The 14,057-nt window shown below is 52.6% G+C and overlaps 1 protein-coding gene across 7 annotated transcripts in view; it reads right to left on the reverse strand.

Annotated features, from left to right (window-relative positions):
* SYT7 (synaptotagmin 7) overlaps positions 1-14,057 on the reverse strand; it is a 167,091-nt gene that overhangs the window by 12,731 nt on the left and 140,303 nt on the right. For all 7 annotated transcript variants that reach the window (XM_043516628.1, XM_038407376.2, XM_038407375.2 and 4 more), the window contains 4 exons: positions 5,817-6,087; positions 4,529-4,698; positions 3,616-3,730; positions 2,912-3,111 (listed from right to left, as the gene is read on the reverse strand). In XM_043516628.1, coding sequence (XP_043372563.1) covers positions 2,912-3,111; positions 3,616-3,730; positions 4,529-4,698; positions 5,817-6,087 — 756 coding nt within the window. The remainder of the gene's footprint in view (positions 1-2,911; positions 3,112-3,615; positions 3,731-4,528; positions 4,699-5,816; positions 6,088-14,057) is intronic.

Here is a 14,057-nt window from a genome sequence, read left to right on the forward strand (position 1 = left end):
CGTGAGGCTCATTCTCCACTGTTCGAATCAGTATCACACACATTGCTAGATAGGAGTCTGGAACTTCTCTGGATCTCCCAGTGGCCATGAGAATCACGGAATTCTATTGTTGTCTTGTGGCTTTCTTGTACCTACATCCACTCAGTGCTGTCATAGAATCATAGAATATCAGGGTTAGAAGGGACCTCAGGAGGTCATCTAGTCTAACCCCCTGCTCAAAGCAGGACCAATCTCCAATTTTTCCCCCAGATCCCTAAATGGCCCCCTGAAAGATTGAACTCACAACCCTGGGTTTAGCAGGTCAGTGCTCAAACCACTGAGCTATCTGTCACAAAGCTATAGGCTTTTGTGCTTCACTTCTTACATGGACAATGGCCAGATTTCCATCCCAGTGATCTGGGTGGTGGACCTGGCTTCCCTTTACATGCCATTTTGCTCATGCAGGAAGGGGCCAAATTCCCCATGGGTGTAATCCATTGATCCCAGTGGAGCTGCACCTGATTATCCTAGTGATGGATGTGGCTCCGTTTCCCTAACTGGATCAACATTTTTTTATGAACAAAGCTGAGATGTTGCTCCTGTTTCTGACATTTGGCTCCCTATCTCCACGTGCCCTGAAAATGGTCCTGGCCATGTTATAGTGATTCCCTGACTTATGCATAGTTTCTCACAGTAAATCAATTCCCCGATCCCTGTAGGCTTCACCTGATTCCAGGATCTTCACAGTCCAGAATTCTCTAGGTGGCAATGGAGGCATGGGGCACTTTCTGTCTTGAGCACCATGAGCTTGACACTCTAGACAGGATATTGTTGGTGAGTTTTCCTCCCCTACAGCACCATCATTTCCACATTATGCCCTCTATATGAGGGACTCCTCTGTGTGCTGGGAGATGAGTTCACGAGTCTTTTATTTCTGTTTAAGGCACTTCCTGACTTCCCCGTTATACTCCCAAGACATGGTTGGCATTAACATCCCTTCTTACGAATGGACAGTTGCCCTCTCTCCTTGCCTGGGGCTACGTTGCTTTGGTGGCACCAGTTCCAATGGTCTGTAGAATTCCCTTTTCTTCGCCTCAAGATAGCGTAAGGCAGAGGGGCTCTGAGCCGCCATGTTGCTGGGGCACAATATTTGGGGTGTTTGCAGTGAACTCTGCAGAGAGTTTTTGGGATTCCCCAATTGGCTCTGTTGGTTGTGGTGTTGTGCGACACCTTGATCCCTGTGGAAGGTGCAAAATGGATCGCCAAAACCCAGAAATGCCTTGCAGAGCCACCTAAAAGACACAGGCATTGGGAAAAGGCCTAGTAGATCAAACGATTGTTGCTTGTATTAGCAGCTGGCTGATGAACAGGGAGCAGAGAGTAACTGTTAAGGGGGAGACCTCTGAGCAGGGAACAATATCAAGGGAGGGAACCTCAGGAGTCAGTGCTAGGATTCCCATCATTTAATATTCTCCTTGACAGGCTAGGGGAAGGGGAAATTCATGAGCTTTGCCTCTGATGCCCAAATTAGCCATAGCAAATGCAGGAGAAGGGGAAGCCAGCAGCAAAGGGAGCTGGGGAGATCAGTGCTGCGGGTGCCTGAGGTTCAGTAATGCCATGTGAGGCCATCCGCCTTGGCAGAGGAAGAAGTGGAACAGAGACAAATGTGGGAAGGGACCAGTTATCGACAGAGCAACCAGGCTGGGAAAGACCCAGGGAGGAAAAACAGCTGAGTGTGAGCTTGCAGAACGGCCCCATTGTGAGAGGAGTCAGTGCTAGCCTAGGATTGGGTGGATTGGGATCATGTGACATTAAAGATAGGGAGGACATAACACTGTCACTTGTTTGTCCTGGCTCTTCCTGCTAACACAATCCAGCTGGGTCAAAGCCCTGAGGGGCACAATTGCCACTGCAAGCCTAATTTGAGCAGGCTATTACTACACACTTGTGGGGTCAGAGTCAGGCAGCTGTATGTGTACATGGGGGAGAAGAGGGGTTAACATACAACCAGCCGTTTGCGCACACAGTCCTGGTTAACTGTGTGTACAGACTAGGCATGCAACTGCATATGCATTTTTGTATGTACGCAATGGAGTGCCTGGAATATCACGTCCTTTGGGACTGAGTCCCACCGCTGGCGTGTGGTCCAACCTACTAACTTCTATAGCTCCTTGTCAATATCACAACAGCCAAGCCATTAGCCTCTCCTGCCTCTATCATGCATGCATCTCTTCTTATACCTCCCTGGACAGTTCCAGCCCCTTCAGTGACCTAGCGGCTTTGCACTGACGAGTGACTGAATGCACTTGGCAAGAGCTAACTTGGGAGCAGTCGGGGGACAAAGTCCCTCTCTGTGAAGCATTACCATCCCCGTGTGGCCCAGCAGGGGTTAACAGTGTGACCCAGGCTCCTGTGAGCTCTCTTTGCTTTGGCTGTGTCTCCCCTCCACTCTGTGAGTCCTTAGTGAAAACACTGACCAGTGCTGGAGCTAGAACAGACCCCTGCTGGACCCCACCTGACACAGCCTCCCAGTGCTGACAATGTCCATTATCTATATCTGTGACATGTGTGGATCAGCTGCCCTTATGGCCTCTGCCAGTGATATGTGCTGGTGGCCTAAGCCCTTAGTGCATGTCCACAGCCTACATGCATGTGTATATGGCCTATGGCAATGCTTTTAGCCCCGGGGCCTAAGGCAATGCTGTGTGCTGGAACAGCCCTCTCCCTGTCCCAGAGGTGGGAATACAAAATATCTGTGGTGTGCCCCTCTGAGTGCTGCGCTGGGATGCTAGTGAAGGTCCAGGCTTGGCCTCCCATAGCCCTTCCCCTCTGTGCTGACAGAACCCACTTTCACACCACCCCGGAGACCTGCTCCCCCATCATGCAAGCCCAGGAGAGCTGTGGCCCTGGGGCTGTCTGGCAGGGGACCCACCTTGCCAATGACATCGTTCCGGCTCAGCCTGTCCTTGTCCATGACGGTGATGATGATGGTCGTCTCTCGCAGCTTCTCGGTGGGTATATCGAAGATGAAGGACTCGTTGAAGACTGGGTTCAGGCACCGCTTCATTACCACTGTCTTCTTCTTCTCCACCCTCTTGTCCTTGTACATCAGCCACACCTTGACGTAGGGGTCTGCCATGGAGAGGAGAGGTCAGACACAGTGCTCTTAAGCCAGGGCAGGGCACAGTGCTGTTAGGCCAGGGCAGGGCTCCTCCCCGCTTTTGCTCCTTCACTTGGCCTGTCCTCAGGTTTCCTGCCTCTCACGCCAGGGCCCTCTCTTTCAGCTGGTGGCCTACAGCCTCCTGCTCAATGCAGGAGAGAGGGATCTGTGGGGCAGCTCCCCTTTTCGCTGCAGGACGTACTAGGGAGCTGAGACAGGTCAGGAGGACTCTTGAGTTCCTCCTAGTGTGGGACACAAGAAACTCAGAGCTGACTGTTCCCTGTGGAAGACAAAGGAGGACTCTCTCCCTGGTGTGGGACAGAGGGACTCTGGATAAGTTCCTCCCTGAGGAGAGGCAGAGGGTACCCAAGGTGAGGAAGAATAGATTGCAGTTACCCTGCACCTTACTACGCTGGTGAATGGCCCCTGCCAGGACCCCTGGCTCAGTACAGAAGAAGGGCCCTGATTGCCAGTACCTGAAGTCCCCCCGATATCCATGGCTTTCAGATTCCGTGCTTTGATGATATTCACAATGATAGAGTTACCGGAAGGGTTGTAGCAAAGGGACAGGAGGAGTTCTCCCCGACTTCCCTGCAGAGAGGAGAGGTTGTTATAGACAGGCAGAACTCCCCAGGACACCAGCTAGCCTAGCTCAACCAGAGCACCTCAGCGTCCCCGTCCCCACAGAAACCACCTTCAAATGTATTTATGGCTGTAACATGATTTGCTTCTCCACCATATACAAAGAAGCTGGCTATCTAGGGCTGGGAAGGAATCTGTAGCATGGCTTCAGATAGCACCGTTATTGGAAACAAATTCACATCCACATGGATCAGTGAAAGTATCCCACAGCTGGTGCCAGCCCACGTTTTTGCAGTTGGCTCTAAACCATGGCCGAGAACTGTTTTCTGCTAGTAGAGTGTCTCCTACAGGATGCACAAGGCCTTAAACCCCTTCTCAGCTGACAGGGGGTAAGACCCCTAGGCCTTCGGATTCTGAATAAAGAGAGGATGCAGTCCCCAGGGCTGTCAATACTGCCCCTTTTACCGGTACCAGATTCATGGGTTCATCACAGATTCACAGATTTTAAGGCCAGAAGGAACCACTCTGCTCATTGTGTCTGACCTCCAGCATAGCACAGGCCGGAGACATGGCTCTCATCCCAGCCTCCAGGAGTGTTGCTGGGATAGTGGTAGATCCCTCTGGGTATCTCACAGTGGTGAGGGTTCGGGGATGTCCTCTCTGGGACCTTCGCTGTGGCAGCTCCAGGATGTCCTCTGGGAGCACTAAGCTATTATAGTCACTGAGGCCAGCTAATAGCCACATACATTAAGCCAGGGCATTACACACTGGCTAAGCCTCTCTCTGAACACAAAGCAAAGGCCTTACACTCCCATCACTGCAGGGTTTCAGCTCCTTCCAGAATGTCTGCATCTGGGTCAGGTCCAACTTGTTGAGTGGAATGGACACCTCTCCGATGGGGTCATTGCGACTGAAGCGGTCATAGTCCAGAACCTGGAGATACAGCACCCGCTGCACCACCTTCTCATATGGGAAACCTGCCAAGGAGACCAGAGCGGGAGGTGGCTACCCAGGAACATGGCAACATGGCCAAGTCTGGCAGTGCCATTCCAGATCCATACACCTACTTAAACCCAGGTGGCATTCATGCAAAAGAGACCATCACTGGCATGCATCTCTCTAGCCAGTTCTGGCTGATGTATGTTGCTGGGATCAAACAGTCAGTGGAGAAGGGGCACTGGGTGGAGGGAGACACACTTTTCAGTAATTTTATGGCCTCTACTAATATCTGTGGTTACGAGTAATCAACCCTCATGCTTCATGACACCAGCTGACCACTGCCAGGGTCAGGAAGGAATCCCACCCTTCACAAACATCATTCCACAATTGGCTGGGTGCATCACAACTGTCTGTGGAGGCGTTTGTATCTTTCTGTGAGTGATCAGGTATTGATTGTTCACCAGAGGCTGGACCCAGATCGATGGTGTGATCTGATACGGCAGGAGGTCAGATCCCAAGGGTGTGGTCTGATCGGGCAGGAGGCAGGAAAGTCTGATATGGTTTAGCAGAAGCGGAGATAGTGGACCAGATAGGCCAGAGATGTGGCACACAAAGTGGGACATACAACTAGTGTGACCAGTGGTTCAGTACAGGGAGGTAGGAGAGGGGATCACAGAGTTGATTGTCCATTGGGGTGGCTGTGGGGGTAGGTCACAGAATCCAATGCTGGAAGGACCAGGAGGCAGGACATTTGGCCAGACAGGCCAGTGGCTCAATGTGGGGAGGTACGAAAGGGTGTACTGGTGCTGACTGGCCACGGTGCGATCCAGCATGATGGGGAGAACAGTCGTGTGGAGTGATCAGCCTGGCAGAAGCAGGCACGCTGCTGCTCTAGATGGCTCACTTTGGGCTCCAGTCTGGCCAATCCTGCTTTCTACAGGGACTTGGACTCACTTTCTGTCTCTCTAGGTATTCATATGGCCCTCGTCACCACAGTATCTGAGTGCTGGGAGGCACGAAGTGCTAACGCCATGCTAAAGTCAGGGCCCAGAGGCACAGGGGAGAGACAGTGACTTCCCAGGGTTAGCCGGGGGTCAATGGCTGAGCTGGGACTTGCTCTTGGCTCACGCCCTGTCTGCTGGCTCCTGCCACCTACCTTCAAAGAGGAAGGTCTCGTTCCAGTGGGGGTTCAAGTTCTTCCTCTTCACTTTGGTCTCCAGCTTGTTCTTTTTATCAGGCAGCAGGTAGATCTTGACAAAAGGGTCACTGGTGCCACTGAAGTCCTTGGCCGGCAGCTCCTGAGCCTTCATGATCTTGACAGTCAGGGTGGATTCCTGGAAGTTGTAGCCAACGCTGAATTGGATTCGGCCTAGGTTCTCCCTGCTGGAGCTGTCGTGTCCCTCGTCATCCTCAGAGCCTGGGGAGAGCTGAGTGGGGACAGAGAATGGAGAGTCATCCTGGAGAACTCAGCATGGGGTGAGCACCATTGCCAGGGAGAAACACAGAGATCTGTCTATCTACCTGTCACTTCACCAGCCTATCTATGATTTATGTTCAGTCTTTGAGCACCTCCTCCTATAGCTGCTCTTCCCCCTGCCCCATCCCTCCCCCTCCTTCCCCAAGATGGGACCAGAGGAGGAGACTGGCTTGATTTCTCCCCATCAGGCAGCTCGGGACTCTACAGACCCAAGAGGCATTTCTAGTCGGGGCAGAGTGTAAATCTGCAGTGAGGAAGTGGGGTTGGAGGCTCCTGGGGAGGGGAGATCACAGCAGTGGGATGGGTAGCTCAGTCACTGGGTGGATGAGGCTGTTTTCCATCTGACTCTGAGGAATGTTACAATATTGCTTAAATAGCCAGGGCCGATCCTGCAGCCGTGATGTGAGTGTAATGCGAAACACAGCATGGGCTGGGTGCACCTCTGGGGCTGTTCCCCATAAAGAGGTTTCTTAGGCGGCTGCTGCTGTTTCCAAATGGCGGAGCTGGTCCTGTAGCTCAACCACTAGAAACTCATGCTTTTAAACCAGGTTCAATCAACTGCTTACCCAGCCAAGGGGAGGGTGAGAGGTACAGTTGATGAGAGTGAAGCATGCAAGGTCAAGCTCTCTGAGGCAAGGCTCTGCCGATTATCAACCTGCTTCCTGATAATCAGCAAAATGCCCTGGACTTCAGTGGGGCGAGGTTCTGGTCTGGGAGTAGAGAAGGTGTCTATGGTCAGAAAGGGAGGTGAGTTTCTTCTGGAGCCCTCTGTGTGTCTGGAGAACTCTGCAGAGCTGGGCTAGCATTTCTCTCCAGCGTCCAGCTCAGTGTCCTCAAAGAACAGTGGATAAAATTCCACCATTGCCTGAGAGAGGGCAAGTGCTGCCATGCATGGCTCAGGCACAAGAGCTGGCTGAGATGACCACCCACCCAGCATGTGTGCTAGCCTGCTGGGAGGGGGGGCCTGGAGACTGGTAGACCACCCCACCGGAATGTGAGGCCAGCCCACAGCTGCCACAGGAGCCCAGGAAACGCTATGCATAGGCCTCATCACACTGCTTGCACCAGACCAGAGAAGGAGCTTCTGACAGCCAACTAGCTGCATAGCCTGTCTCCCCTGCTGTCACCTCTCGATGCCCCTCTCAGTTTGGGAACCAGTACAGGCGCGTCTGCTCAGGCTGGGGAAGAACTGGCACAGAGCTGTGGGCAGGCAGGGCCTGCTGGGGACAGGTGCTGCAGCAACACAGCAAATGAGTCTCTGCACGCTGCCAGTGGGTTTGAACTCAGGACTATCTGGACAAAAAGCACAGACTTCTGGGATAAAGGACTGAACCTGCCAGCCAGCAGCAGTGGCATATTCATAAGCTCTGTGATTTAGCTGCCAGAGCACTCGGTTACTCTGCTTCTTGTCAGCGACATGTGGCGCCAACTCGCTACCAGCAATTTACCTTGCTTGGCCTCAGCCCCCAGCTCACCCACCCTGGCAATCAGCATTGCCTGCTTCTCATGGGCCTCTCCAAAATGCCCTTGCTTCTCCAGTACCAATCGCTAGCAGGAACGGAGCTCATGGGCCACTGCACCCCAGCTCAGCTCCCTCCGCTTGCTCTGCCTGCCTCATCTGGGCTCTTTGTGAGCATTTTCCCCGACCTCGGTCCATTGTCAGAGCGTCAGCAGGCGTCTCATCTAAATGTGCTCTTCCTGTGCTCAGGCCCTTGCTTCTTGTTAAATTCCATTCGTTCCCAGCTTCCTTTCTATTATCTCTGCTCTGCTGCTGGCACAGAGGCCTATCCCACCCTGCTCCCTGCATTTCTTTAAGGCATGTATGCATAGCTCCTGTGATGGTCTCTTAGATGGGAGGCCTTCCAACTCTCCCAGCTCCCACGCTCCCCTTTGTACTCCCTGTTTTACTGCTCATAATAACGAATCAGCGATTAATAATGACTATCTCAGTTGCACCACAGCTTCCCCCTGGTGGTGTGCAGGGGAATTATCACCACTCTGCTTTCACACGATACTGTATCGCTCCCCAGATCTCTCCGTATTCCATGACGAAAAGCTTCCTTACGTTGGAGTTAAGGTTGAAAATACACATCAATCTTTTCCAGGGAAATGGTCTTAAAAGGGTGTTGTGGTTTAAACAAAACAAAACAAATCCCTAGAACGCCAGGAAAATCAAAATCCAAACAAAGAGCTGAAAGGTTGAAAATGTCAACAGTCAACAAAATGGCCTTTACACCGACCTGTCCCTCCACACCCAGGGCATGCATTGTACAAAACACACCTATTTTGCTGAGGACATTTTGCTGACACAGGCTGGGAACATCTTTGATACTGAGTGACCCAGATTGTGGTTTGGACTATAGAGCTGTGCAGCGGAGCGACTACTTGCATCTCTGCATGTTACTCAGAGCTGGGGTCTGGGCAGGCAGGAGTGAGCACTTGCTGCGTACATGGAATGGGTCTTCTCTCTATTCCCTGACCAGAGCAGCCTAGCCAGTACATGGGGTGTTGTAATTTGCAGCTGATCCAGGCCTGCAGTTAATCACTACCCTGCAAAGCAAGGGGGAAGCGGGGGAGGGACTGTAACACAGCGGGGTGTCTCTGAACTATGATGCCCCCTGGGCATAGACGCCGACTCCATGGGTGCTCTGGGGCTCACACACCCATGGAAAAAAACCAGTGGGTGTTCAGCACCCACCAGCCACAGCTGTTGTTCGGTGCCACCGATCAGCTGTTTGGCGGCTGGGTAGAGGCGCTTGAGGGAGAGCAGAGAGCACCGAGCGGGTGGGGCCTCGGGGGAGGGGACTGGAGTGAGGGCGGGAAGAGGCAGAGTGAGGGCGTGGCCTTGGGGAGGGGATGAAATGGTGGGGGAGTTAAAAAAAAGAACTAGATAAATCCATGCAGAATAAGTCCATCAAAGGCTATTAGACAGGAGGCTCAGGGATGCCATCTCATGCTCTGGGTGTCCTTACATAGGCTCTGACTCTGTGGGTGCTCCATCCACTGGCAGCCCCCCATCAGCTCCCTCCCACCCCCTCAGTGCCTCCCAACCAACAGCAGGCCCCACGGATCAGCACCTCCCCCTTCTTCCCCGTGCCTTCTGCCTGCTGCGGTCAGCTGTTTCTTAGCGTTCAGGAGGCTCTGGGAGGGAGAGGGGAGGAGCGAGGACACGGCCTGCTCGGGGGAGGGGGCAGATCTGGGTGGGAAGAGGCAGGGAGGGGGTGGAGTCTTGGGGGAAGGGGTGGAGTGGGGGCCTGGGGCAGAGCTGGGGGTCGAGTACCCCTCGGCACTTCAGAAAGTTGGTGTCTGTGTGTCCTTAGACCTCTGACTGCCAGATGCTGGGACTGGACGACATGGGATGGATCACTCGATAATTACCCTGTTCTGTTCATTCCCTCTGTAGCATCTGGCACTGGCCAGTCTCACAAGACAGGATACTGGGCTAGATGGGCCATCGGTAAGACACAGTATGGCCATTCTTATGTTCAAGTTCAAAGCATTTGCTAACCCTTATGCCCAATCTCAGCCAGTAGTGCTCTGGCACAAGGCCTGGGAACTGGAAACTCTTTAATAAGGACTTTTGGCAGTGAGTTTTACATTTTGAAGTGTTTTGTGTTTTCAGAGTTTCCCTAAGCCCTTGATGAATGGTACAGTGGCTTCGGGAGATACAAATCCACAGCATGGTCACGCTGCTACGTGTCTCTGCTGACTCCCATGGCAAGGGCAACAATTTCCAATTACAAATCTCCTGCCCCTCAGCACCTGGCCTCAAATCATATAATTTCTTTAAATGATTTAAAAGAATTTAGGATTTAAAAGAAATTCTAGTTTGGGGGCCTCCAGACAGATATAACAAAGGGCCGAGCTCTGTCAAGCTGGGGGACCACAGGTTTAATGTTAGTTTTCTGAACGGTTCTAACTAGAGTGGGCCAAAAATGGAATTTCCATCCCATTGAAAGTTCTCAAATTTTGAAATTTGGTTTCACCCCCAATTGTGACAAAGAGTCAAAATCTTGGAATTTTCGGCAAAACGAAATATTTGGAAATATCCCTTTGAGTCTTGTCAAAACACGTTATTTCAACCAGGTCACGTTTCATTAATGGAATTAATGCAATATAAATGTAGAAATCTTTCAAAATCATCAATCTGTTTCAGGTCTCGAAAAACAAAATGAAATGAAAATTTCAATTAAAAATTAAACAAAAACATTAATTTTGTTTCAAAATGTCCTGTCGAAAAATTTAGACTAAAATGAAATTTTCCTGCAAAACATGTTTTCAGTGCATCCCTGGCAAGAAAAGTTTTTGATCAGAACATTTTGGCCAACTATACAAGTGGGTTTTAGATGCTTGGGTCTCCTGCCCCCCACTAAGGGACACTCTGGTTCTGCTGCCCGCACACCACCCGACCCCTCTCCATGGTCTCACACGTAGAAACACTGCAGTAGTCCAGCTGAAAACGCTTGTGAACAGAGCATCTAATGACTTATTATCCCACCAGCCTCTCCTGACTTAGCTAAAGGCACCAGTCCTCACCAAGGCCAACACAGACTAAAGCAAACATGGAGTTTCCAGACCGAGCTCTCTTTGGCTGAGTCTGCGCTCACAGAGCTGCTTCTAACTGAAGCCACAGGAGAGATCAGGTTTAAGCCCAGTCGGTTCAGTGTGTACATGCTGCAGACCTGTTACAGTTTTCCCCATACCCACACTGTCCTATAGGTATCTATCGCACTGTTCCCAGAAGCAGAGGCCTTTGGAAGATGCTGCAAGGCCAACGGTGCCATGAGGGACTGTTTGAAGGGAGGTCTATTTGAACCATTTGAGTTATGCCAGCGACCTCCATTCATGCTGCCATCATCACGCTGCAGACTGAGACATTTCTTAGCCTGTCCCATCCTAGTGCTTCATGACAGGAATGGGCACTGTTCAGGGCACTTTTGGGTGTTGATGGGAGGTATTTCACAAGCAAGGGGCCCAGGCTGCGCTCTGAATGGTGCCAGGCCTGGTCAGCCCAAAAAACCTCCCCAGGAAATGAGGAAGACGGTAGTTCTTAAACCCTCACATCTCTCAGATGCCTTGCGCATTTTGCATCCAATATCCCACAGCTTTCTATGTGGGCCTCAGAGCAACGGCCTGGGACTAAGGAAGGAGAAGTTCAGGCCGAGATGTTGGAAGCAAGGTTCTTAATGGGTATGGTAGAAACCACAACGGGAACAGACCCATTAAATCTCCTTCTGGCCAGTGCAGGAACTTCCCTTCAGGGCACCTAATAGTGCTTTGCATTAGTTTCTAAAGAACTATCTGGTTTCTCGACGACTTTAGTGATCAGACTTCCACCCCTGCCCTGGGACCAGTATGGGGCGGGCTGGCCTGGTGGTCAGCATGGTGCTCAGGAACCAGAGGCCAATGGGCAGGTCTGAAGGCAGGAGCCAGGTGTTAGAGCCGAAAATCGAAGCCAGGAGGGACAGGAAACAGGAGCTGAAGCCAAAGGCCAGTGTTGAGTCAGAAGCCAAAGAGCCATAGCCCATGGTTGGAGCCGGAGCAGTCAGAAACCAGGGGCAACAGAGTCCAGGAACTGGAAGGAGGCTAAGGGCAGGAGCTGGGAACAGGACAGGGTCAGAGTATGGAATTGGGGACGAGGCTGGGACAGCAGGTAGGAGACGGCAGGCTCTGTAGCAGCAGTAAGCCAGGAGCCACCTTTTTGCACAGACAACTTCCTCTGTCTCTTTCTGGCTTAAATAGTGTACAGGGCTCAATCAGGGACTCCAGAACTCATCCAATCCGGGCCCTGGGGGCGGTACCTTTAATGGAGCATATGCCTTCAGGCTCCTAGTTCTCCAGTCACTAGTAGAGCTGTTGAGTGGTGTTGTGGATGTGGCTGCAGTCTGAAGGCCTGGACTCAGGACCGTGGATCCTCCCACTGACAGGCCTCGCTGTTAGGAAGTATGAGCAACCATGTGGCTCACCAGGGAGGAGGTGGAGGTGCTATGGCCGTGAAGATGCAGGATGGAGAAGTCATTAGTGGGGATGAATCGGGGAGGGTGGGGAGAGTGTGTGTAGATGAGCCAGCTGGTCTGTAATAGCCCTGTCCAGATTGCTCTGATTCCTGTCCTTCCTGAACCAAGAGGCCTTGCGGGTGCTAGTGGCTCTGCATTCCTCCATTAATGATGAAAGCCCCTTTCCGCCTCTGGCTTCTCCGGATCCACTGAGAGCCTGAGTCACTCAGACAGAGCAGATGGCCTGGTGCTGTAGCTTGCAGCCCAGGACTGTTGGGAGGGCTGGCCGGGGCTCCCCTTGAGGAATGGGGGAAGAAATAAGAGAAGAGATGCAGACACAAGAGGAGGGCGGCACATGCCTCTGCTCCATTATGGGTAGTGACGCCACCAGCTGCAAGCCACTTCATCAGCACAAGGGCAGCCTGGAGGAAGCTGGAGCCATTGGCCCAAAGCAGATGTGGAGGGCTTACCCGGGAAGTCCCTGGGGACTGGGCAGAGGGAGGACTGCACTGGCATGTAGCTGAGCAGATGTGCATGCTGTTCGTGCCATACTATGCCCAAGGAGAAACCTTCCTGGCATCTTGTCAGCAAGGGGAAATGTGGAGCACAGCCTGGGCACTGCCACCAGAAACAGGCATTGCAGGCCCCTTCGAGACAGGCTGCTTTCTTCCTGCGGAGCTCTCAGCTCAGCTAGCCACCTCAGCGAGAGGTAGAGGAGCTGCCGGTGAGTGGAGCATCAGGAAAATCTCAGGCCATGGCTCTGACTGAAGCAATGGTCAGGGGCAGCTCTGGTTAATTCATCAGCACGTCGCCACGCACAGAGACTCCAGGCCCTGTCACTTCAAGTGCTGATGCTGAGGTCCCTCCTCTGCATGTGGCCCTCATGTCTCTGTGGGTGTGTGCATGGCCCTGGGACAGGATATTCATGTCTAGTCGCAGGCATGGGCTCCCAGATCTCAAAGAACAAATCCCTTCATCCTCCAGGCTGAGCGGCGTTAGGGGCTGGCCTTTCACTCCTGGCTGACACTCCTGGATACACAGCATGGAATCAGGGGCACACCCACATCTACGATGAAGGAGCAATCCCCTCTGCATCTTGCCAGGGCCTAGCTGGGCTTCTCCCTTTGTCCCCATACCTGGAGCCCCCTGTGCTTGTAGCACTCTATGGCAATCCTGTCTCTGGGGAGTGGAACTCTTCCCACTATGTTTAGACAACTAGATAATATCTTATGGATTCCCGGGCCTGTGGCTTCATTGCTGTCCAGGCAGCTGTCAGAGAGGATTAGCCTCTCTCTCTGTCACCGGCATCTCCTGGCTCCGCTCCACACACGTACTTCCCTAGGGTTGGGAGCTCCAATCAGCCAAATCCTTCCTGACAGCCTGCCTGTCACATCACTGCAGCCATCTCCCCAGAACCAATCTGACAGCCCAGACTGCATCTCGTCGTGGGCAGCCCTGGGATAGCTTGGCCTCCTCAACCCAACACAACGGAGGTACTGGGACCTGGCAGAGGACGGGACCCTCACGCACACAGAGGCTAATGGCGAGAGCATATGGCTGAGTGCCTGAGACAGAAGAGGGCTGAGCGGGGAGAGAGAGGAGTAACATACCCGGCTATCTATGGGGAGGGATTTCCACGCTGTACCGTCTATCAGGGAGTTGGGAAGAGACACCTAAAGGCCCCCAAATCCAGCTGGGATGAAGCTCTTCAACATCCCTAAATAAAGGCTCAAGAGCAAATGATGGGGCGGTGGGAGATGATAATGGCTGGTGCTAGTGGAGTTCCTTATGTTGGAGAACTGTTGAGAGAAGGGCAGAAGGCCAGGTCTCTCCTATGCTCCACTGTCAGTCCCAACATGCTCCAAACATGGGACCTCCTGACACCCACCAGGCCCTTGTGATGCAGCATTTGACATGTGGCCCT

This window comes from Dermochelys coriacea, chromosome 6 (assembly GCF_009764565.3).
Source record: "Dermochelys coriacea isolate rDerCor1 chromosome 6, rDerCor1.pri.v4, whole genome shotgun sequence".
NCBI classification, from domain to species: Eukaryota; Metazoa; Chordata; order Testudines; family Dermochelyidae; genus Dermochelys; species Dermochelys coriacea.